General features: G+C 45.5%; 1 protein-coding gene across 1 annotated transcript in view; it reads left to right on the plus strand.

The window, feature by feature from the left end:
- LOC134395785 (zinc finger protein 420-like) overlaps nt 1-25218 on the plus strand; it is a 44203-nt gene continuing 18985 nt past the window's right edge. Inside the window, exon 1 of the mRNA XM_063121946.1 lies at nt 1-419. Coding sequence (XP_062978016.1) covers nt 30-419 — 390 coding nt within the window. The 5' untranslated portion in view covers nt 1-29. The remainder of the gene's footprint in view (nt 420-25218) is intronic.

Raw genomic sequence — 25218 nt, forward strand, 5'->3', positions numbered from 1 at the left:
AGTCCTGGTGGGAGCAGAAGAGAGTGAAGATGGAAGAGCAAAGCTTTGCTGGCCCTGAGGCAGGAAACATCCAGGAAGGGAGCAGTGCAGAGCTCTGGGAAGGAAGAGTGCAGGAGGACCAGCCTGGGAGCAACACCTGCTCAGAGACGGAGCGCCAGGGCTTCAGGGACCTCTGCTACCAGGAGGCTGAAGGGCCCCGAGAGGTTTGCAGCCGACTCCACCTCCTTTGCCGCAAGTGGCTGAAGCCAGAAAGGAACACGAAAGCTGAGATGCTGGATCTGGTGGTCCTAGAGCAGTTCCTGGCTGTCCTTCCGCCGGAGGTGGAGAGCTGGGTCAGAGAGTGTGGAGCGGAGACCAGTTCCCAGGTGGTGGCCCTGGCAGAAGGCTTCCTCCTGAGCCAGGCAGAGGAACAAGAGCAGGTGAGAGCATTTCATCCTGATGACTAACAGGGACTGTGTTCTTAATACTTCCCTCAACTTCTTTTTGCACGTCCTCTAAAGAAGGGATGCCCCATTTTCCAGTGACACCTGCAAGTATAGTTGTTCTTCATGTGTAGAGCAGGCCCTCGTTACATTAACAGTACGTCGTTAAAATATGCTATTCCCTACCAGAGGATGCAGGGATGGCCATGAATTTCGACTGTTTAAAATGGGGGTTAGAACAAATTCTTGGAGGAGAAGGCTATGAATGGCTATATCCTACCTCCAGTATCCTAAGCAGTGTGTCTATGTACACCCGTTGCTGGGGAACATGGGCTGGAGGGTGCTGTGACACTCATGTCCTGCTTGTGAGTTCATAGTCAACAGCTGATGGACCACTGTGGGGAGAGAAAACTGGAGTAGATGGACCCTTGTTCTGATCCAGAATGGCTCTTCTTATGATCTCAGGAGAACTGAATGGGTTTATGAAGTTCTGGGGAAGGAGGGGATCCTTGTTCAACCAATGGCAGAGTCTCCTCCCAACAGGACAGGAAGAGCATTCGTAGACACCAAACTGTTGTTTTTACAGCGGAAGATGCTGGATATCAGGGAATGTCTGGGAGGTTCTGTCTTTCCTCCTGGCTGGTTTTTGGAGGGTGTTCAAGCACTTTGCTTATGCCAGGGTTGATATCTTAGCCCCCTGACAAAGACACATTGCTGTGTGTCTTGGATGGTAGATCAACTTTAGAATGAGACCTGAAAGATAAAGTGATTGGGAAATGATGCCCTTGGCCTTGACCTGACCCGTTTCTTTCCTTCTCTAATCCCTCTTCCCTGTCTGGGATCCTCCCTCCTGCTCCAGGTCCAGGGGATGTTGGCCAGAGCACCCACAGATTTCCCTGAGGCAGAGAAGGCTCCGCCAGACATCACACAGAGGCCGCTGGATGGGCGGATCTTGCAGGAGGGTGACAGAGGACCCTCCGCACTGGGTAAGGATTTGTGGGATGTATTTCCCACGGTCTCCCTCCCTCAATTACACCTGAGTTGCATGAGCTGCTTTAACGTTCTCCTGGAGTCTGATTATCCTGGGGGAGATACTCAAAAAGGAAATGTTGTTTAGTAACGTGGATCGAGGTCTTACACACTCAACAACTAAGGTCCTCCTCCAGGAGCCTACTCAGAGGGAAGATCGGAGAACGACAACAAGGGAGAGGCCTTCTCTGTGGTGGCCCCCCAACTGTGGAACAATCTCCCCAATGTGGTTCATCTGCCGCTGACATTGTTATCTTTTCAGTGCCAGGTCAAGCAATATGTAATTAGCAATATGTAATTAGCAATATGTAATTAGCCTAGGTCTGTTTTTTTAGGGTCATATTTTTAAAGCTTGTTATAATAGTTTTATATGTATGTGTATATTGTATGTTTTTGCAGTTTTAAATATTTGACTATTGTTTTAAGTTTTTTTTTGTTAACTGCCCAGAGAGCTTCAGCTATGGGATGGTAAACAAATGCAATAAATAAACAAACACTGATTCCAATAAAACAATGAAAATGGGAATAGTTAAGAACGTTAACTTACCTTTTCACTTTCTTTGCTTTCCTCACAGGGAACAGAAAAAACTGCAGAGAAACTGAACTGATCCTGGGGGGTCCTTCTGGCCCTTGTTCGCTTGGTGGTGGAGCGGAAGCTGTTTCTGCGCAGCCTGGGCAGGTAGGGGAGTCCTGGGGGCCTCCGTCCCCTGCACATCTCCTTGGTCCTGGAAGAACCTGCCCCTTTAGCCTTTGCTCTTCTCCAAGATGGCTGCTAGGAAGGCCTTGAATGTCCCTCGTGAAGCTCTGGCATTCAGAAGGAGGACCTCACCATCCTTGTCTTCAAGGATTGCTACATAATGCTTAAAGAGAACATCATTTCTTCTTCTTCTTTCAGGGTCTCGTGACCTTTGAGGACGTTGCCGTGCATTTCTCGGAGGAGGAGTGGGCTCTGCTGGATCTAGGCCAGAGGACTCTGCACAAAGAAGTCATGGAGGAGAATCGTGGGATCCTGGCCTCTCTGGGTAAGGCTCCCTCTCTGCCTTCTTGACTGGTCCTGGAAGGTGGAATTTCAGTTCTTCTTTCTTTGTGTCAGTGCATAATACAAATGTCATTGAGGACAACAGTGCCTGGGCCTTGTTCCTGGGATACTCTAATCCAGAGGAAGCTCACTAGGTGATGTACATAAAGCCATAAAGGTGTAGATAAAGCACTTACATATCCTGCCCAACCATTACCTGTGGGTCTTCTTACTGCCACTATGGAATTTGGATATTGATTTAACTCTGAAAATAGCAGGATGTCCCACGAGTTGGGGCTTCTCATCTCTAAGAAGTGGCCAAGACTTCTGCAACTGTCTTATTAATATGAATTCAGAGCAAGGTTCAAAAGCAGTGAATACGGGCCAGTACCAGAATGGTTCTTCTTGGTCCAAACAGCCTCCTTCCACCTTCATTCCACCCCAGCTGCCTTCCCTTGTGCAGAATTTACAGGATCCGGCTATCCATCCTTTGACATGTTTTGAACCTCTGCATGTTTCACTTTTGTTGAAGGGACTCCACTGGCTGCCTCTTTGCAACTCCGCCAAATTGAAGGTTGTTGCTAGTATCTAAAGTCCTAAAGAACTTGGGAGCTGGTTAGCTGAGAATCTGCCTTCTCTGCTAAAGACCCATTCAGTTCTTGGGGTCCTTTGGTGAGGTGGTGCCACATGCCTTTGAGGTCTTCTTCATAATTGTTTAGCATGATAGCGCCCACGGTCTGGTCACAGAATAATAGAATAGTTGAATTGGAAGGGTCCTACAAGGCCATCAGGTCCACCCCCTGCTCAACTTCTGCTTCAGTTTCTCCAGGGGGGTCATAGACCTGCTTTTGGGAGAAGACTGAGGCAAAGCAGGAATTGAGCACTTCAGCCTTTTCTTTGTCATGTGTTATCAATTTCCCATCCTCGTTAAGCAGTTGAACCACCATTTCTTTCCTCTGACTTTTACTACTCACGAATCTGAAGAAAGCCTTCTTTAGCGTGGCCTTCCTTCCACTTCCTATACGTGTCCTTTTTTTTCCTTTTCAGGTCATCTCTAAGCTTTTTGTGTTGCCACATGGGTTTCTTCTGTAGTATATAGACATCAAAGACTATGTGCTTTCTATATAGTCTGGCTTCCTTCTTACATTATTGTGAAGACTATTAATAGCCACTACTAGATCTCTTCTCAGTTTTAAGGTGCAGGAGCCATCATCCATTTTCCCTTCCAAGGTTATGTCTCCCTCCCCCGTAGGATTCAGTTGAAAGCCCTCCTGATGAAGTCAGCAGTCCATCGCCCTTGGTCCCAGAACCCAAATTTCTCATGTCTTCTCCTCCGTATCTGGTTCGGTGCTCCATGTTTTCCCCCCATAGACTTGAACTAAACATGTTAAACGCCTATAACTTTTTTAGTTTTCAAGTTAGAAACATCAAAATGGGCACCATGAGAGCTTCTAAATGTATCCAGATTCGTGCCCAGTTTGAAGGAAATCTGCACATGCCCTGAATTTTGGGGAATATTTAAAAAATATTTTTAAAAATCCCCCCCATTTTCAGAAATGCACTTATCTCTGTCATTTCTCCAGATACAGACCTCTAACTGGGCACCATCACAGCTCCCACTTAGATCCTTATTCATGCCCATGTTGAGGGAATTTCAAGCATGACCTGATTTTTGGGGAATTTTTAAATTTTAACCCTATGTACATACAATATGTACATATTGCTTAGGATACTGGAGGTAGGATATAGCCATTCATAGCCTTCTCCAGGAATTTGTCTAACCCCCTGTTTAAACAGTCCAAATTCATGGCCATCCCTGCATCCTCTGGTAGGGAATTGCATATTTAACGACGTACTGTTAATTTAACGAGGGCCTGCTCTACACATGAAGAACAACTATACTTGCAGGTGTCATTGGACATTGGAGCATCCCTTCCTTAGAGGACATGTAAAATAAAGTTGAGAGAAGTATTAAGAACACAGTCCCTGTAAGTCATCAGGATGAAATGCTCTCACCTGCTCTTGGTCCTCTGCCTGGCTCAGGAGGAAGCCTTCTGCCAGGGCCACCGCCTGGGAACTGGTCTCTGCTCCACACTCTCTGACCCAGCTCTCTATCTCTGGGGGCAGGACAGCCAGGAACTGCTCCAGAACCACCAGATCCAGCATCTCAGCTTTCGTGTTCCTTTCTGGCTTCAGCCACTTGCGGCAAAGGAGGTGGAGTCGGCTGCAAACCTCTCGGGGCCCTTCAGCCTCCTGGTAGTAGAAGCCTCTGAAGCCCTGGCGCTCCGTGTCTGAGCAGGTGTTGCTCCCAGGCTGGTCCTCCTGCACTCTTCCTTCCCAGGGCTCTGCACTGCTCCCTTCCTGGATGTTTCCTGCCTCAGGGCCAGCAAAGCTTTGCTCTTCCATCTTCAGTCTCTTCTACTCCCACCAGGACTTGAAACAGTCTCCTTCCTTGGCTGCCAATTTCTCCTTTGAGGCAGGGACTGCGCTGTAGGAATTAAAACGGAGAGTGTGAAGGTTCCCACCTTCAGCTGCACAGAGTAACAACCCTGAGGAACGGCCTTGGCCTAGCGGCTGCCTTGGCCACACCTGGTAACGGTGTGCTTGACTGATCATTCTGTCGAAGGACGGCCGAACAACCCCCCCCCCCCCCGGCAAAAAGGCCCATGTGCCTTCCCCCAAAATTTGATTCTTGTAAACACCAGCCTGGCAAGGTAGGCCACAGGCCCAAGCTTCAGAACTGATATTTCGAGGGGGTGTCGAGGAACCCTGGAAAGGCGCGTCTCCTCTAAGTGGGATTGCTGAGTGGTGGTCAAAGACTCTAAGACACGGTTCTCCCTTTTGAATCATAGAATCATAGAATAGCAGTATTGGAAGGGGCCTACAAGGCCATCGAGTCCAACCCCCTGCTCAATGCAGGAATCCACCCTAAAGCATCCCTGACAGATGGTTGTCCAGCTGCCTCTTGAATGCCTCTAGTGTGGGAGAGCCCACAACCTCCCTAGGTAGCTGATTCCATTGTCGCACTGCTCTAACAGTCAGGAAGTTTTTCCTGATGTCAGAGCATCAGGAAATGTCAGAGCATTTTTGAGAAAGCTTATTACAAGCAGCGCTTAGCACTGCATGGCGGAAGCCCTCAGAGGACCCAAGGAACTGCCCGCTATTTTCAGGAAAGGCTTAACCTACTTATAGGGTCAGTCCCCTTCGAAACAAGGCAGAACCTCTCCATGGAATACACCAATCATAAAACAATAACAGGTAAGCTTCTCAGCCGGTTATGAGCAAGGATTTTACGCATGTGCAGAGTGCAATCTTTTCAAGGACAGAAAGCAAGACGTCAATGATTACTGAGAAACTTGTGCCCATCTGTTCATTTCACGGTTAGCTGTTTCTACCACGACACCCTCTAACAGTCCTAGTAGGAACACAATCTTGTGAAACTAGTGTTTCAATACTCTTCACAAGAGTTGGTGTCATGGTTGCATCCTTATTACATTTTCCAGTTACTGCGGAAGGATAGATACTTTGATTTCTACAGAACAGGCCCAAAGCAATTATATTAGCACAGGGTGGGTAACAGCGATTTCTCCCTACTCTCAGGATGTGAACTTCGGGCTCACTTAATACATCAAAGAGGGACGTACTAAAACCAACAGCAGGCTCCCTTCTTAATAAACAAAAGCGCCCTTGATTTTATTTCGAAGGCCTCGTGACCAAAGTGACTTGTGAATTTTAGTTATTTACTAGGTTTGAATCAGGGAGAGGAAACAAAACCAAAAATGCAATGCAAACAGGACACCAGGGCAGCCTTTTGCTCGCAGGTGGGACATTCCTCCTCCCCGCCTGGGACCTTTCCTCTTGTGTCCCTCCCAGACACCCCCTTTCTCCAGCCTTTCCTTCCGTGATCCCCTAGTTATGTGGAGGGAACGCGGTGCAAGGCTGGGGGTCTCCTGGAGGGGCCATAAGTAGGTCAGTCCCCGTGTTAGATAAATGTTCTTTTCACCCAAGGACGAAATCCAAACAGCCTTTAAGCACGACTCCACCATTCCAGCGACAGGGGGTTCAAAAGCGCTTTATTGATTAGTAATCAAGGCCTGGTCTCTTCAAAGGGAGCAATCAGACAAAAGACATAGGGAATACAGTACAGTATTTGAACTTCCAAGGGGCAGGGCCCAGTAGCAGCATTAACCAATCAGAACATAACACTGGGGCATAGCTAATTATGCTAAACAGTTCTGTAAACAATACCTTTGGCCTGACAGTGAGTTACAGAGAGTTAACTTTGACACAGCAGCACTTGGAATAAAACTGGAGCCAGGGTTCTTGTTTATATTAGATAAGGAAGCAAGGATGCACACAAGGAGACATTCTCATACAGGGCATCATGACATTTTGCTTGGTGTGCAATGGAGATTTTACAGTTTCCTGTTAAAAATGGAGGTGGTTATGCTAACACCCGGGGGGGGGGCCTCGGGGCTCCCTCTCTCTTCCCACCCACCCCCTGCCCCAAACCTGCACTGGGGGCTCTTTTTCCTCTGCCCCCTCCCTCCTCCCCCCTGCGTCCCCTTTGCAATCTGCACTCACGGGCTCCTTTGCAGGGGAAAAGAGGCTGCAGGCAGTGGAAACACAAGGCTCGCAGAAGCAGGGGGAGAATCCCAGGCTCCTTTGCAATGGGGGGGGAGGAAGTGTGGGGCAGGAAGGGAGGGGCCTTATCCAGCCTTGGTTCCCTTCCTGCTCCCTCCCTTCCTGCCCCACACTTGGACCCAGCCCCCTCTCCGCCTCTTTAACCCTTGGATGGAGGCAGCACTAGAGAGCCGCAGAGGCTCCTGTCAGAGACAAGGACCTGGGAAGGGGGCTTTTCCACGGGGGTCTTTTATCCCCCCAGCAGCATCGCCGCCCCATCTGCTCCTGGGCGCTTTGCGGGATCCACAGCTTTCCCCTTTGAGTGCGTAAAGCAGCCTCCGGCATGGGAGCCCTCCCTCCTTCTGCCTGCCCTTGCTGCAGAACAGCGTTCCCCAACCTGATGCCCTCCAGAACTCTAAACACGAATAGATGCTCTAAAAAGAGAGAGATCAAGTAGGGTGACCCTGAGAAAAGGAGAACAGGGCTCCTGTATCTTTAACAGTTGCATAGAAAAGGGATTTTTTGCAGGTGTCATTTGTATAAATGGAGAACCTGGTGAAATTCCTTCTTCATCCCAACAGTTAAAGCTGCAGGAGCCCTGCCCTCTTTTAAATCTGTTCACTCTAGTATAGCTCCTGCAGTTTAACTGTTGCGATGAAGAGGGAATTTCACCAGGTTCTCCATATATACAAATGACATCTGCTGAAATTCCCTTTTCTATGCAACTGTTAAGGATACAGGAGCCCTGTCCTCCTTTCCATAGGGTCACCCTAATGTTAGATGAGGCCTTATCAGGGTACAGGAAGATTCTGGACCCACGGAGCCGCTAGCCCTGAGGACTAAAACACACATGGCAACTTCTTCTCATGATGGCCTCTTGTTCCACACCTGGACCCCTGCTTTGAGAGCGGGACGGCCTCCATCTCAGGCTCAAGGCAGGAAAACCTTCGGCCCTCCTGGAAATAAGAGGTCTGCTGATGAACCAGAGTTTGTCTCCCAATGCATCCCATGGCTCAGTTCTAAGCCCTCTCTGTTCCCAGCACTTGAACCCCAAACAGGGACAGAAACAATGATTTCCACTCGCTCTTAGTATGTGAACAGCAGGGCTCGCTTCATCCATTTATTTATTTATTTATTTTATTTGTTACATTTCTATACCGACCAATAGCCGAAGCTTTCTGGGTGGTTCACATAAAAGCAGGACATATTAAAGCCCATGAAAGCATTTGCCCATAGCAAATCCATAGTTGCCCACAGAGAAAACATAGCACAGTCTTTGTCTTTCACTCTGCTGCACTTTGGTTTTATTTAGTGTAATTTGATTTTATATTTCTGACTTTTAATTTTATTAATTGTGATTAATTATATTCTTCTGCATTGTTTGGCTTTGTAGTAGTAGTATTTATTACAGGGAACACAGCAGTGTTAAGGATGCTCAGTAAAATAAGCATTCCACCATGTTAAAAGGAGTTACAAGATGTCACTTTAAATGACAAAAGGGGGGAGAAGCATCTCTCTTCCAAACTGGCAGAAATGCTTCTGGGCTGGCGACCACTTTTTTTGCACACTTAAGGCTCCGAATTGGGAGCCTATCAATGCAATCCAGTTGTAGGATTGCGTTGCCCTATCCTCCCCATTGATGGAATGGCCTTTCTTTTTTCAAAAGACCATTCCATCAATTTTTAATTCTTTTTTAAAAATCTCCATGTTTCCCTATGTTGAATCTGATAACGCAACGCATGCGCCTCAGATTCCCCAGAGTAAGGGGGGAGAAGCAGGGAGAGTGTGGCCCAAGAGGGACGGGGGCTCCTCAACCTTCTCCAGCGGCGGCGAGCCCGGGCGCTCAGTTGAAGCCCGGGCCCGCCACCACCAGGGAAGGTAAGTGAAGTGGGGTTGGTGGGCTTGCCTGGAGCCCCTGCCGCTGCCACCATTCATGTGGTGGTGGCGGCGGGCCCAGGCGTGACGGCGGGGACCGGGGGCGACTCATCTGCTCCATTGGCGGCAGTCCTGGGTTTCAATTGAGCCCCTGGCTCCACCCGGAAGCAAGGCCGCAATTGCGGCCTTGCATCCGGGTCCGGCCAGAGTGCTCAGTTGAAGCCCGGGCCTGCTACCGAATGAACATGTAAATGAAGTGTGTGTGGGGTGGGCTTGCCTGGAGCCGCCGCCGCTGCCGCAGTTCGTGTGGCAGCAGGCCGAGGTGTGGTGGTGGGGACCGGGGGCGTGCAACTTACCTGCTCTGTTGGCAGCAGGCCCGGTTTTAAATTGAGCCCCCGGCTCCACCCAGAAGCAAGGCTACAATTGTGGCCTTGCTTCCGGGTTGGGCCACAGTGCTCAGTTGAAGCCCGGGCCTGCCGCCGACGGAGAAGGTAAGTGAAGTGGGTGGTGGGTGGGCTTGCCTGGATCTGCTGCCGCTGCACTCTGTGCAGGGGCAGCAGAGCCAGGTAAGGGGACAGGCCGGGATGGGTGGTTCTTACCTGCTCCGTATCAGCCAGGTGCGGGCTTGAATCGAGCTCCCTGGTCAAACTGGAAGGAAGGAGGCACCTGCAGCCTTGCTTCTTGGTTGACCAGGGAGCTCAGTTCAAGCCCAGGCCCGACAGCGACGGAGCAGGTAAGTGTGTGGGGGGGTGCCTGGATCCGCCGCTGCCGCACTCTGTGCAGTGGCAACGGAGCCAGGTAAGGGGACAGGCCGGGGTGGGTGGTTCTTACCTGCTCCATGTCGGCCGGGTGCAGGCTTGAATCGAGCCCATTGGTCAACCCAGAAGCAAGGCCACAGGTGATTGCTTCTGCACCTGCAGCCCTGCTTCCGGGTTGAGCCACAGGCTCTAGTGAAGCCACCGCCCAGCCACGACGGACAAGGTAAGTGATGTGGGAGGGGGCGTTAAGTGCTGGGGGGGGCCTTTTAAATCTCACACATGCCTTTTACATATGACTTGGAAGTCACATTTAATAGCCACATCAGAGATTTAAATGAATTTTAAAATACTGCTTCCAAAAACTGCATTTGCCTTGTATGCTGCAACCTTACACTGTTAGCTCACATTGAGAAATCCATCCAAAAGGTTAGCTTCTTTCCACCTGCCTATTACAAAGTACATCCAAGTCATATGGGATATGTGCTTTGGGACAGCCAGGTGGAAAAAAGTAACCTTTTGAATGGATTTCTCAATGTGAGCTAACAGTGTAAGGTTGCAGCACACAAGGCAAATGCAGTTTTTGGAAGCAGTATTTTAAAATTCATTTAAATCTCTGATGTGGCTATTACATGTGACTTCCAAGTCATATGTAATAGGTACGTCTGAGATTTAAAAGATATCTGGTCATCTTTTACAAAAAGCCATGAAATTCAATAATAAAAAAACCTACAGTTTACAAAACAACGTTAAGGATGTACACTTTTCCACCAAGCACCAAAAAGCGGGGAAATTGGGAGTTAAAGCTCACCAGCCTTAACACCACATCCTCCCTAAGGAGGCAGAAAGTACCAGTGAAATTCTCATTCTCCCAAAGCATGGTCCTCCCAAACCATGAGGACAGGATGGAGAGTAGGATATGCAGAGGTGACTGTGGGGTTGTGGAAAACTGATGATGAACAACTTAGAGCCACCTACTTTTTTTGTTTAGAGCAGCCATTCCCCAACCTGGTGCCCTCCAAAGGTGTTGGACTGCGATGATGGAGCAGGCAAGAACCCTCCCTCCTACCTGGCCCCACTGCCAGGTAAGCCGCCCCACTTACCTGCTCCATCGTCACTGGGCCAGGGCTTGAACTGAGCGCCCTGGTCCACCCGGAAGCTCAATTCAAGTCTGGCCAGGCGACAATGGAGCAGGTAAGAACCCCCTCTCCCGCCTTTGTTTTCACCTCAGCGCAGGTGATCCATTTCTCAAAATGATCTGCTAATTTGTGTCCCAACTCCACAAAAGATTTGGATGACACAGCATTTTGTTGTTTATTCGTTCAGTCGTTTCCGACTCTTCGTGACTTCATGGACCAGCCCACGCCAGAGCTTTCTGTCAGCTGTCGCCACCCCTAGCTCCCCCAAGGTCAAGTCTGTCACCTCCAGAATATCATCCATCCATCTTGCCCTTGGTCGGCCCCTCTTCCTTTTGCCTTCCACTTTCCCTAGCATCAGCCTCTTCTCCAGGGTATCCTGTCTTCTCATTATGTGGCCAAAGTACTTCAGTTTTGCCTTTAATTCCATTCCCTCAAGTGAGCAGTCTGGCTTTATTTCCTGGAGTATGGACTGGTTTGATCTTCTTGCAGTCCAAGGCACTCTCAGGATTTTCCTCCAGCACCACAGTTCAAAAGCGTCTCTCTTCCTTCGCTCAGCTTTCCTTATGGTCCAGCTCTCGCAGCCACAGGTTACTACGGGGAATACCATTGCTTTAACTATGCGGACCTTTGTTGTCAGTGTGGTGTCTCTGCTCTTAACTATTTTATCAAGATTTGTCATTGCTCTCCTCCCAAGAAGTAATCGTCTTCTGATTTCCTGGCTGCAGTCAGCGTCTGCAGTAATCTTTGCGCCCAGAAATACAAAGTCTGTCACTGCCTCCACGTTTTCTCCCTCTATTTGCCAGTTATCAATCAAGCTGGTTGCCATAATCTTGGTTTTTTTGAGGTTTAACTGCAACCCGGCTTTTGCACTTTCTTCTTTCACCTTTGTCATAAGGCTCCTCAGCTCCTCCTCGCTTTCCGCCATCAAAGTGGTGTCATTTGCATATCTGAGATTGTTAATGTTTCTTCCTGCGATTTTAACTCCAGCCTTGGATTCGTCAAGCCCAGCACGTCGCATGATGTGTTCTGCATACAAGTTGAATAGATAAGGTGAGAGTATACAACCCTGCCGTACTCCTTTCCCAATCTTAAACCAGTTCGTTGTTCCGTGGTCTGTTCTTACCGTTGCTACTTGTTCGTTATACAGATTCCTCAGGAGGCAGACAAGATGACTTGGTATCCCCATACCACCAAGAACTTGCCTCTAAATTTCTTCCGGAAATACTCAGGCCCATAGCGAAATCTTTTATAAACTGCTGTTTTAAATGAGGCAAAATCTAAAGCTTCCCCCACAGGAAAACTGTTATAAATTTCAGCCAGGTCTTCCTTGATCAAGTTAGGGATAAACTTCATATAATCTTGTGGCTTTACTTCCCACATCATGGCTGCCTTTTCAAAGGTATTGAAGAAAATTTGGGGATCTTGCCCCTCAACATAAGGGGTAAAGTCTTTAGGAGATAATTTGGGAGGTCTAGCCCCTTCCTCAATTCTCCTCTGATCTTCCCGCTCAAATTTTCTCTTTTCTAAAGCAATTCGTTCTAGCTCCAGCTCTATCTTTTTCCCTCAGCCTTTCTTGTTGTTCTATCTCAGCTCTCTTCAACTTTATTCTTTCCAATTCAAGTTTTTCCTGCTGTTTTATCTTTTCTAATTCAAGTTGTTTATCAGCTTCTTGTTGTTCTCTATTAGCTTCTTGTTGTTCTCTTTGTTGTTTTATTTTCTCCATTTCTAGCTGAATGTATTGAGGAGACATTTCTACAGGCACTTGCCTCAGAGGATTTACCTCAGTTTCACCTGCAGCATGAACTCTGTAATATTCTATAAGAGCCCATTTCATTTCATCAACTGACTTTCCTTCAGTTGGCAAATTTAAACGCTTACATCTGTCTGAAAGGGCATCTTTCTTCAATGCTAAGATATCCATTTTTATCAGACAGAGACTTAACCTTAATAAATAAAATGGTACTGGGAGTTTTCAATTGAGATCAGGAGTGGTAAACTTGATATTTTATAATATGTATCTCACCACAGACAAAAATATCCTGTCAGTATCAGCGCAACCTCTGACTTAGGTAATATGTAACTTTCACAGCTAAGGACCTCAGAGATGCTTTACAGTAACCACCCTCTGTCCTGTTCACAAATAAAATCCTTTTTGACTTCTGTCACTATAAATGAACAGAGTCTACTTCGGATCCCGACACTGCCACCACCTATTATGCCACGACACAGGCTCTGAACACCAGACCCGGCCAAGGCTACTCCCTGCTCAAGCCAAGCAGCACCGCTTGATACACCTGAGGCAAGGGATAAAAACCACCTTCCTCCAAACTATGTGGAGAAAGGGGTTTAAAATGGAGAATGGATTTTAATATATATAATAATGCGCTGTGAGTTATATCTGCTTAGGTGAATGATTGTCAGAGTGGGTGCTGAATGTGTAAACTTAAGATAGAATCATAGAATAGCAGAGTTGGAAGGGGCCTACAAGGCCATCGAGTCCAACCCCCTGCTCAATGATGATAAACGCCAAACAGACACGTGGGATTCTTGTGGTAGTTTTAAAACAAACAATCAAAATTTATTTTTAAAAGTTCATAAGCTTTGTTTCAAATAACATTTAAAAACCTTTTTGAAACCTTTCATACAATCCGGTCACTCTCACATTCGCACTTTCCTTTCTCTCACACAGTCACTCTTGAACTTTATTTATTCTCAGTATTGATTAATATACTTCCACTACGTGCACACCACACTCTAAAGACACCACTCCCTATACTGACTCTCAAATTTCCCAGAACTTAAGTACCATAAACACAGAGAGCACTACAGACTCTAAGAGTCCCTAACAAGTCTCCCTGGAAAGAACTCTCCATCCCCTCAATCATTCCCTTATATATCACTCCTCCCCCCTCCCAAGACATTCTAACTCCGCCCACTTAGGTAAACATTCTAAAAACCACAGACTTACAAACTTCAGACATATATTTGGAATTGACTTGTGGGGTGTAAATTGTGGGGTGTAAATCTTCCTAGCATAATTTTTTAATTATTTCAAACATCACAGACATCCATACCACAAGAACATTAAAAAGAGTACAAACAAAAGTACCAAAAAAAAATACAATAAATAAATCATCTAAGATTAAGGTGTACTTTCGGCTTTCTTCATAACAGAAATGCGAACTATCCTTTCTCGTTCCTCGATTACATTTAACACAGTAAACAAATTCATTTCTTTCTTCTATCTTAACTATATCTCCACAGACAAATACATCGTTTCTCTCTGTTTCTTGCAAAAACTCTATCAGAGGTTTCCATTCAGATATAAATGTGGATGTGGACTTTTCTCTTATTATCAATGTGTGTTTTGCCATCTCCGCCAAATCCAACATCTTCAACATCCATTGATTCGTTGTTGGTGTTTCATCCTCCCATTTTTGTGCATACAACGGTCTCGCTGCCGTTGTCATATATAAAAATAAAGTTCCCCTCTTCTCTTTCAGCTGTTTATCCATTAGTCCCAGTAGGAAGGGTCTCATTTCATTTGTATGTTTGTCTTTAGTATTTTTTTGAATTCAAGAGTGTATTTGTATCCAGAATGCTTTGACTTTTTTACAAGACTTTTAAAATGATAAAAGGTTCCTCCTCCTCCTCTTCCTAATTTCCAACAGTTTCCCGAGGCAGTCTTATACATTTTAGCCAACTTTACAGGAGACATATACCATCTGCACATCATCTTATAAAAATTCTCTTTAAGTCTTGAACATAATGTAAATTTCAAACCTTCCCCTCCATATTCTCCCACTGTTCCATTGAAACGTTGTATCCAAAGTTTTGAGCCCATTTCATCATACAGTCTTTCACCTGCTCATCCTCCGTCTTGTACTTTAATAACGGTTTATATATCTTTGAGATAACATGTTCAGCATTTGGGCATAACGTCATTTCAAATCCCCCTGGGCCGATACCCAAAGTGGTATTTTCTGACAGAACCTTGGTTAATATTTGTTCCATATTCTTAAAACAGCACTTCTTAGGTTATTAAATTCTACCTTAACCTTGGCTTTATCGTACCACAAATAGCCATGCCATCCAAATCTCAATTCGTGTCCTTCCAGTTCCAACAGTCTCCTATTTTTCAGCAACACCCAATCTTTCATCCACATTAAACAGCAACCTGAAAAATTCACTTTGTGGTCTGGTAGGCCCAGCCCTCCTCTTTCTTTTACATCCTGCAATATTTTAATTTTAACTCTTGGTTTGATTGCTGTATAAATGTAGATCTCTCTCTCTCTGCCACTGCTCAAATGGTAAATCCAATGTTACAATAGATATTGTATGAAACAAAAATAACATTCTAGGCAAAACATTCATTTTAATTGTTGCAATTCTCCCCAAAAGTGACAGTTGAACCTTTTCCCATCTTGCAAACCTTTTTTAAACTTCATTCCAAAGCTTAACATAATTATTATGAAATAACATACAATTCATGTTTGTCAAAACAATTCCCAAAGCAATTCCCACCTTCTTTTTAATTTGAAAAACTGACTTTTCTATCAAAATTTCGATACCCTTTAAAGGATCTTCCAGAGCCCTGTCTTGTCTTTCTTTGTATTTCACATGGTTTGGACACATCTACATTAATCATTATTTGTGTTTTTTGGGAATTATGGATGTATTTCACCCACTTTATGGAATTTACTCCAAAGTCCAGTTCTTCTAAGGTTCTGAGTAAAAAAATCCAACTAAGGTTGTAAAATGCTTTCTCTGCAACCACGATATTTCGCCAGATATTCCAAGACATTTAAAACCATTCTTACATTGTCTCCCATCTGTCTTTTGGGTAAGAAGCCACCTTGATCCTCATGAATGAATTTTTGTAGGACTTTCTTTAGTCTTTCTGCCACGATTACTGTGAATAACTTATAATCATTATTTAATAGTAATATTTGGGGATTCGAAATTTCTTTGGTTCACTAAAATTCACACACACACACACACCATATCCCATACTGTTGATAGTTGTCGTTGAAGCACTTTAATTTGTTGAAGAACACTTGCCTTTCCAGGTGTTTTCCTCAGGTCTTCTGGTTGTGCACCTTCAGAGAAGATAGGACAAAGCACAGGCAATTCTCGTATAATCGATAGACAATACGGGCAGAAAGGAGTCTCTAGCACTGGTGACCTGCAAAGTGTGCACAATGTTTGTGTTCCTGCCTGAACTCGACATGAAGAGGAAACTCCCTGGAAAAGGGTGACAGTTAGGAGCAGAAGAACTAGAAGGCATTCTACACTGGTGTAACAATTAGAGTTAAACAACCACTTTCAGCTACAGGAGGATGCCACCGGAGGACAGTCTGCAGCGAAAGAATTACAGGAGACACAATGCAGCAGTGAACAAGACTCAGAAGGTCGGTTGACAAAGAAGAAGAGAAGAGTAGTTGTTGTGGGAGACTTCCTGCTGTGTGGAATTGAAACCCAGATATGTCGTGAAGACCCCTGGACTCGCCAGGAAGGCTAAACCTGAGAATGAGCTGAGATTAGCGAAGGATGCTAAAAGCAATAAAAAGGCTTTCTTCGGATACGTGAATAGTAAAACACACAGGAAAGAAATAGTGGTTCAACTGCTTAACGAGGATGGGTAATTGATAACAGATGACAAAGAAAAGGCTGAAGTGCTCAATTCCTACTTTGGCTCAGTCTTCTCCCAAAAGAGGGTCTATGACACACACACTCCCCTGGAAAAAGTGAAGCAGAAGTTGAGGGGGCAGGATTGTAGTCCGAGATTGATAAACAAACGGTCAAAGAACACCTAATTTTCTTGAATGAGTTCAAATCTCCAGGCCCCGATGAACTGAATCCTAGAGTAATGAAGGAGCTAGCGGAAGAACTCTCAGAACCACTGTCCATTATCTTTGCGAAATCATGGAAGACGGGTGAGGTGCCATATGTCTGGAGGATGGCCAACGTTGTCCCTTCTTCAAACAGGGCAAAAAGGAGGAACCTAGGAAAAGACAGACCGTTCAGTCTGACATCCATCCCTTGGAAAATTCTGGAGCTGATTCCAAAGAAGTCAATCTGGAAGCACCTTGAAAACAATGCAATGATTACTAGAAGCCAACAGGGATTTTTCAGGAACAAATCCTGTCAGACTAATCTGATCTCATTGTTTAATTGGGTAACCTCCCTTGTGGACTGTGGGAATGCTGTGGACGTAATATATCTTGACTTCAGCAAAGCGTTTGACAAAGTGCCCCATGATATTCTGATTAACAAAAGAGCTAAAAGTGGGCTTGATGTAACAACTATTAGGTGGATACATTGTTGGCTACAGAATCAGCCTCAAAGAATGCTTATCAATGGTACCTCCTCAATCTGGGGAGAGGTAAGGAGTGGGGTAATGCAGGGCTCAGTCCTGGGCCCAGTGCTATTCAACACTTTTAATTAAAAGTTGAAGGAGGTGCAGGGAATGCTTATCAAGTTTGCAGATGACACCAAATTGGGTGGGATAGATACTACCCTGGAAGACAGAAACAAACTTCAAAGTGATCTTGATAGGCTGGAGTGCTGGGCTGAAAACAATAGAATGAAATTGAATAGGGATAAATGCCAAGTTCTACACCTAGGTAAAGGAAACCAAATGCACATTTACAAGACGGGGGATATGTGACTCAGCAATACTACAAAGAAGAAGAACATTGGAATTGTTCTAGATCACAAACTGAATATGAGTCAACAGAGTGATGTGGTTGCAAAAAAAGCAAATGCTATTTTGGGCTGCTTTAAAAGTATAGCTTCCAAATCGCATGAGGTACTGGTTCCCTTCTATGCAGCCCTGTCTGTGCCACATCTTGAGTATTTCACCCAGTTCTGCGCACCACACTTCAAGAAGGATGCAGAAAAGCTGGAGCATGTTCAGAGGATGATCAGGGGACTGGAAACAAATCCCTAGGAGGAGAGACTGAAAGAACTGGGCATGTTTAGCCTGGAGAAGAAGATTGAGGGGAGATATGATCAAACAAGTCCTAACTCCAGGAAATAAAGCCAGACTGCTCACTTGAGAGAATGGTATTAAAGGCAAAACTGAAGTACTTTGGCCACATAATGAGAAGACAGGATATTCTGGAGAAGAGGCTGATGCTAGGGAAAGTGGAAGGCAAAAGGAAGAGGGGCCGGCCAAGGGCAAGATGGATATGAGGATATCCAGAGGCGGAGTAGGAGCGGACCGCGGACCCCTAGAAGCAAGGCGAAGAGAAACGGCCATTTTCGGAGCACTTCTCTTTCCGCGGAGCGCTCCGATCGCCATCTTGAAAACATTTCGCCATAGGATTGCATTGCGGCAAATAATCGCAGATAACTACGTTCTTTTTGAAGCTATCGTTCTGGAAATTCTTGTGCTCAGAGAGTCGTGGATGGGGGTCATTTTGAGACCACTCTCACCTCTCTGCGTCGTGCGGGTCGCGTGCTATATTTTTTTGAAAATCGGGTCAACCGCGCGGCTCAAACGGCGTTTTCGGCTTTTCGCCCATAGGATTGCATTGAGGGAAAGACTTGGGCATAACTGGGTTGGTTTTTAAGCTATCGTTCTGAAAATTCTTGTGCACAGAGAGTCGTGGATGGGGGTCATTTTGAGACTACTCTCACCTCTCTGCGTCGTGCGGGTCGCGCACTAGAATTTTTTAAAAAATCGGCGGGAAAAATACCTTTTTCAAAGGGCTGAGGGGCAGAGTCAGCTCCCGGTCATGATCACATGATCCCAAAGTTAGAGGAGGGCATAGGCAAAACGGGTAACTTGGGATTCTGGGAAACTTCTCTTTCTTCATCTGAACGGGCTTTTCCCAGTGTTTTTTAAAACAGTAGCCCCACCAAATGCACAAACACAACCTGAAATCATATACTAAGCCAAGAATAAGAGATAGAAACACAGCACTGCTACCCACCCTAACTTTGGGGAACAACTGAAAAGATGTGGTGCAAGGGGATGAGCTCCCCTAGGGCATCTCATCGTGGACGTACCCCCACTCTCTCCTGTACTGGAAGGCCATTAGAGCCTTCCAAAGAGAGTAAAACGGTGGAGCAATGCCTATCATGAGTCGAAGTGAGCGTTTACTTCTTAGTGGTGGACCGATGCCTATTATGAGTTGAAGTGAGTGTTTACTTCTCAATCTCGGAGCTGTTGGTGAAGCAATGGCTGTCTTGAGTTGAACTGGCAGCTGCTTCCCCCTCCCCCGGGCACGTCCCCCTATTGCTGGTAAAAGACAGATATAGCCTTTTTTAAAAAATTCTTCTTGCTGTTTATTGAGCAACTCTGCTGCTTTTAATTCCACCCCTCCTTTGTTTATTTATTGATTTATTCCATTTTATATGCATTACTGCCTTGGCTCACTTCCTTATGCCCCCAGAAATGCCAGCTGCATGCCTGCCTGCCTTCCCTCCCTCCTCCCCTGCCCACCTCGCAGGGATGTTGTGTGTGTGTGGCTTTGACTCAGGGGAGAAGTCCTTCCTGCGTTCACTTGGAGTTTTGGAAGTTCCAAATTTTGCTGGTTTAAGCCCCGCCAAAAAACAGGGGATGATGGGACTGCCTTGAGTCTCGGCGTGCGTATGTATCCCTGGATAAGCTGTCATGGTGGTGAGTTTGAGGGTTTTTTTTTTAACGTGCAAAATTGACGGAGCTATGGAAAGGGGTGTTGGATTTTCATAAATTCCCCAAAAATCAGGGGATGATGGGACTGCCTTGAGTCTCGGCATGCATATGTATCCCTGGATAAGCTTTCATGGTGGCGTGTTTGAGGTTTCTAACGTGCAAATTGACGGAGCTATGGAAAGGGGTGAATGGGGTGCCCGATTTTCAAAAATTCCCCAAAAATCAGGGGATGATGGGATTGCTTTGAAACTTGGCGTGCGTGTGTATACTCCCATGAGGTGTCATGGTGCCAAACGTGAGGTTTCTAACTTGAACAGAAAAAAAGTTGTATAATTTTTTAGCTTTCAATGCAAGCCTATGGGGGGAAAAAACGGAGCTCCGATCCGGATCCGGAGCTCTGAGCGGAGCGGAAGTGGGCGGAGCGGGGGCGGGGCGGAGCGGCCCGATCCGGAAAATGGCGGATCTGCAAGTGAAGCGGAGCGGGGGGTCCGTGCACACCCCTACTCCTAAACACATCATTTCGTTCATGCCATGCACTCATTTCAAACTGCTATAACGTGTTGGTTTTTCAAGACGCACCTCCCCACACACACACACACATACACCCGACACAGTTCACACACTCCAGGGTATGCCTAGGCAGTAACTAATATAACAATAAAAATACTAATAATCACAACAACAACAACAAGAATTAAAATAAAAATGCTGTCTGTCTTTATTACCAGGAAGGGAAAAGTGGACGTGCCCAGTGGGACAGTGTGGTCTGTGCCACCAGTCCTTTGGCCGGTCCTGTCTAGGTACCTGCCTTTGAGAAGCAACATGACACATGAACTCGTGCAGCTCATGGGCTTCTTTCCACTGTTCCCCTTTGTAGGGTTCTGATGACCCTCCAGGGCAGTGGGCACTGGGCACGTCCACATGCCGTACAGCACATCATCCACATATCCATTCAGTTGTTCACCAAGGTTATGGTTGGTACCTTGCAGTGCTGTGTTGCCTATCTGCTATTTTACTTTGTATATTATTTAGAGTTGTGTGTGTGAGTTTGCTGGGGCTACTGCTTCACCAATCCACTACTAACTGGAAAAATTCCGAGCCAAAGACAAAGAAATAAAAGTTACTAAGTATCCTGTTTTGCTTATTCCCACCTCACCCCCAACATTGGGATTGGAGGATGCTTCGCATAGGCTGATCACTTATCACGATTGGGAGATGAATCTGTGAATCAACGTTAAAAAAAAATAGATTCCCCACTCCCGCTTTACCCATTCTACAAAAATTAATAGCAAGCAATCCCCATTACAAAAAATTCTGAAAATCGACACAAATGACCCCCAATCTTCACTCTCTAAGCATAGTAAGTTTCAGAGATGTAGCTTTAACGGCAAAGTTATAGGCGTTCTTTCGCCCAATGCAATCCTATGTGTAAAAAGTTCCAAATTGGTGGAGCCCTGCGATTAACCAGATCGCTCCGCAAATGAGCGATCTGCTTCGCGACGCTTTGCCGCTGACACGATCTGGTTCCACCTTTGGAGGAAGCGAATCAGGCCGCTTTGCTATCGCTTCTACAAAGCGAAGCGCAGTACAGCCCTACCTGGAACCTCCACAAGGCAGGAGGATCACATGGGATGACCAGGCCCTGGAGGCTAATGAATCCGGAGGGTTTCATGCGCTTATTGGGGGAGTTTACTGCAGTGTCTTTAACGGGCCTTGGGCTTTCGATATGATTGGTCCAAAATATGATTGCCACATTTTTCCAAGGAGCTAAAGGCAATAAAACAATTGGATTGACACCTAAAATTCAAGGGGGAAAACACTCCAAAGACCTGACAAAACACTGATAGGTGCCCATTGATGAACTTATTCTGTGGCAGAGATGGCTGCCAACCCATCTTACTTGGCTGCCATAGTTGCATCTGCATGACATTGATATTATCTTAATGGTCTCCGTGGAGAAGAGGAGAGTAAGGCATATTCAGAAGACAGCTCTGGACAGCTTGCTTTTCATTTTGAGATATAACTAGACATTGAAAATAACCATTAGGATTGAAATCCCACTTTCCAGTTCCCAGTTAAATGATCAGCTAGGAGAAAACAGCAGATTGAAAGGGTATTTTATTTTTACAGTATTTTATGTTGTTCATTTATTTTCTGAGCTACTATATATGAGTTATTCCATATAAATGTAAGCATTGTATAGCAGTCTAATTCTCAGTTCTATTGATCATCAGGATATTTAATATGTTTGTAAAGATGCCTCACTAACGATATTTTTTTATATGCTCTGTATCAAATCAGCAACTGTTGGTTTTGTTCCAAAATTTCAAGATGATATCTGTTTTTATAATTGCAGGTCATCACAGGGAGAGCGAGAAAAATGGCCTACACCAGAGAAGGAAAACAGAAACTGAAGAGAAGAGGGGGGAAAAATCCATTTCTTTTGAAGGATCAGACATCTGTGAAACTCCAATACTAGAAGCAACAAGTAAAAAGAACATTCACAATAGGAGGAAGGAGAGGAAAAACTCTCAGTACATAAAGACTCAGAAGATTCATCTTAGCAAACATCAAAGATCTCAATACTTAGAGTGTGAAAAACAATTCAGTTTCAAAACACAACTTAAGTTGCATCAAAGAATTCACACTCGGGAGAAGACCTATAAATGCTGTGAGTGCGGGAAAAGCTTTACTCACAGTAAAAGCCTTAAGCAGCATCAAAGAATTCACACAGGGAAGAAGCCTTATAAATGCTTAGAGTGTGGGAACAGCTTTGCTCAAAACTCAAGCCTTAAGCGGCATCAAAGAATTCACAGTGGGGAGAAGCCCCATAAATGCTTAGAGTGCGGAGAGAGCTTTGCTCACAGCACAAGCCTTAAGTATCATCAAAGCATTCACAGTGGGGAGAAGCCCTATAAATGCTTAGAGTGTGGGAACAGCTTTGCTCAAAACTCAAGCCTTAAGTATCATCAAAGCATTCACAGTGGGGAGAAGCCCTATAAATGCTTAGAGTGTGGAGTGGGCTTTGCTCATAGCACACACCTTAAGCAGCATCAAAGAACTCACACTGGGGACAAGCCTTATAAATGCTTAGAGTGTGGGAACAGCTTTACTCAAAACTCAAGCCTTAAGCAGCATCAAAGAATTCACACTGGGGAGAAGCCCTATAAATGCTTAGAGTGCGGAAAGAGCTTTGCTCACAGCACAAGCCTTAAGTATCATCAAAGCATTCACAGTGGGGAGAAGCCCTATAAATGCTTAGAGTGTGGGAAGACCTTTGCTAAGGGCGCACACCTTAATCAGCATCAAAGAACTCACACTGGGGAAAAGCCTTATAAATGCTTAGAGTGTGGGAACAGCTTTGCTCAAAACTCAAGCCTTAAGTATCATCAAAGCATTCACAGTGGGGAGAAGCCCTATAAATGCTTAGAGTGTGGAGTGGGCTTTGCTCATAGCACACACCTTAAGCAGCATCAAAGAACTCACACTGGGGAGAAGCCTTATAAATGCTTAGAGTGTGGGAACAGCTTTGCTCAAATCTCAAGCCTTAAGTATCATCAAAGACTTCACAGTGGGGAGAAGCCCTATAAATGCCTAGAGTGCAGAGAGGGCTTTGCTCACAGCACACACCTTAAGCAGCATCAAAGAACTCACACTGGGGTGAAGCCCTATAAATGTTTAGAGTGCAGAGAGAGCTTTGCTCAAAGCTCAAGCCTTAAGCGGCATCAAAGAATTCACAGTGGGGAGAAGCCCTATAAATGCTTTGATTGCGGAGAGAGCTTCACTTACAGCGCAAGGCTTAAGTATCACCAAAGAATTCACACTGGGGAGAAGCCCTAAAAATGCTTAGAGTGTGGGAAGAGCTTTGCTCGCAGCTCAAGCCTTAAGCTGCATCAACATAGTCACACTGGGGAGAAGCTGTATAAATGCTTAGAGTGCGTGAATAGCTTTGCTCACAGCTCAACCCTTAAGCTGCATCAACGAATTCACACTTGGGAGAAGCCCTATAAATGTTTAGAGTGCGGAGAGAGCTTTGCTCGTGGTACAAGCCTTAAGTGTCATCAAAGAATTCACACTGGGGAGAAGCCCTATGAATGCTTAGAGTGCGAAAAGAGCTTTGCTCAGGGTTCACAACTTAAGCGGCATCAAAGAATTCACACTTGGGAGAAGCCCTATAAATGCTTAGAGCGCGGAGAGAGCTTTGCTCACAGCACAAGCCTTATGCTGCATCAAAAGACTCACACTGGCGAGAAGCCCTATAAATGCTTTTAGTGTGGGAAGACTTTTGCTCAGAGGACAATCCTTAAGCAGCATCAAGGAATTCACAGTGTGTAGAAGCCGTATAAATGCTAAGAGTGTAGGAAGAGCTTTGCTTGCATTACAAGCCTTAAGTGGCATTGAAGAATTCACACTGGGGAGAAGCCCTATAAGTGCTTAGTGTAGCATTGATAGCATCACAGAATAGTTGAGTTGGAAGGGGTCTACAAGGCCATCAAGTCCAACCCCCTGCTCAATGCAGGAATCCACCCTAAAGCATCCCTGACAGATGGTTGTCCAGCTGCCTCTTGAAGGACTCTAGTGTGGGAGAGCCCACAACCTTCCTAGGTAACTGGTTCCATTGTCATACTGCTCTAACAGGAAGTTTTTCCTGATGTCCTGCCGGAATCTGGCTTTCTTTTACTTGAGCCCGTTATTCTGTGTCCTGCACTCTGGGATGATTGAGAAGTGGTCCTGGCCCTTCTCTGTGTGACAACCTTTTAAGTATTTGAAGAGTGCTATCATTTCTTCGCTCAATCTTGCACAGTTCTTTTAGTATCTCCTCATAGGGATTTTTTTCCAGACCCCTGATCAGCCTCTGAACATGCTCCAGATTGTCTGCGTCCTTCCTGAAGTGTGGTGCGCAGAACTTGGCGCAATACTCAATATGTGGCATAGCCAGGGCCGAATAGAGGGGAACCACTACCTCATGCGATTTGGAAGCTATACTTCTTTTAAAGCAGCCCAAAATAGCATTTGCTTTTTTTGCAGCCGCATTACTCAGTTGGCTCATATTCAGTTTGTGATCTACAATATTCTTCTTGTTTGTAGTATTGGTGAATCAAATATCCCCCTCTTGTAAATGTGCATTTGGTTTCCTTTTCCTATATGTAGAACTTGGCATTTATCCCTATTAAATTTCATTCTGTTGTTTTCAGCCCAGCACTCCAGCCTATCAAGATCACTTTGAAGTTTGTTTCTGTCTTCCAGGGTATTAGCTATCCCACCCAATTTGGTGTCATCTGCAAACTTGATAAGTGTTCCCTGCACCTCCTTCAACATTTAATAAAAATGTTGAAGAGCACTTGGCCCAGGACTGAGCCCTGTAGTACCACACTTCTTTCCTCCCCCCAGATTGAGAAGGTATTGTTGATAAGCATTCTGTAGCCAACTAGGTATCCACCTAAAAGTTGTTCCATCTAGCCCACTTTTAGCTTGTTTGTTAATCAGAATATCATTGGGCATTTTGTCAAAAGCTTTGCTGAAGTCAAGATTTATGACATCCACTGCATTTTCACAGAATACAAGGGTGGTTACCTGATCAAAAAATGAGATCAGATTAGTCTGACAGGATTTTTTCTTGTCAATCACTGTTGGCTTCTAGAAATCATTGCATTGTTTTCAAGGTGCTTACAGACTGACTTCTTTAGAATCTGCTCCAAGATTTCCCAGGGTT

This window comes from Elgaria multicarinata, chromosome 3, assembly GCF_023053635.1.
Source record: "Elgaria multicarinata webbii isolate HBS135686 ecotype San Diego chromosome 3, rElgMul1.1.pri, whole genome shotgun sequence".
NCBI classification, from domain to species: Eukaryota; Metazoa; Chordata; class Lepidosauria; order Squamata; family Anguidae; genus Elgaria; species Elgaria multicarinata.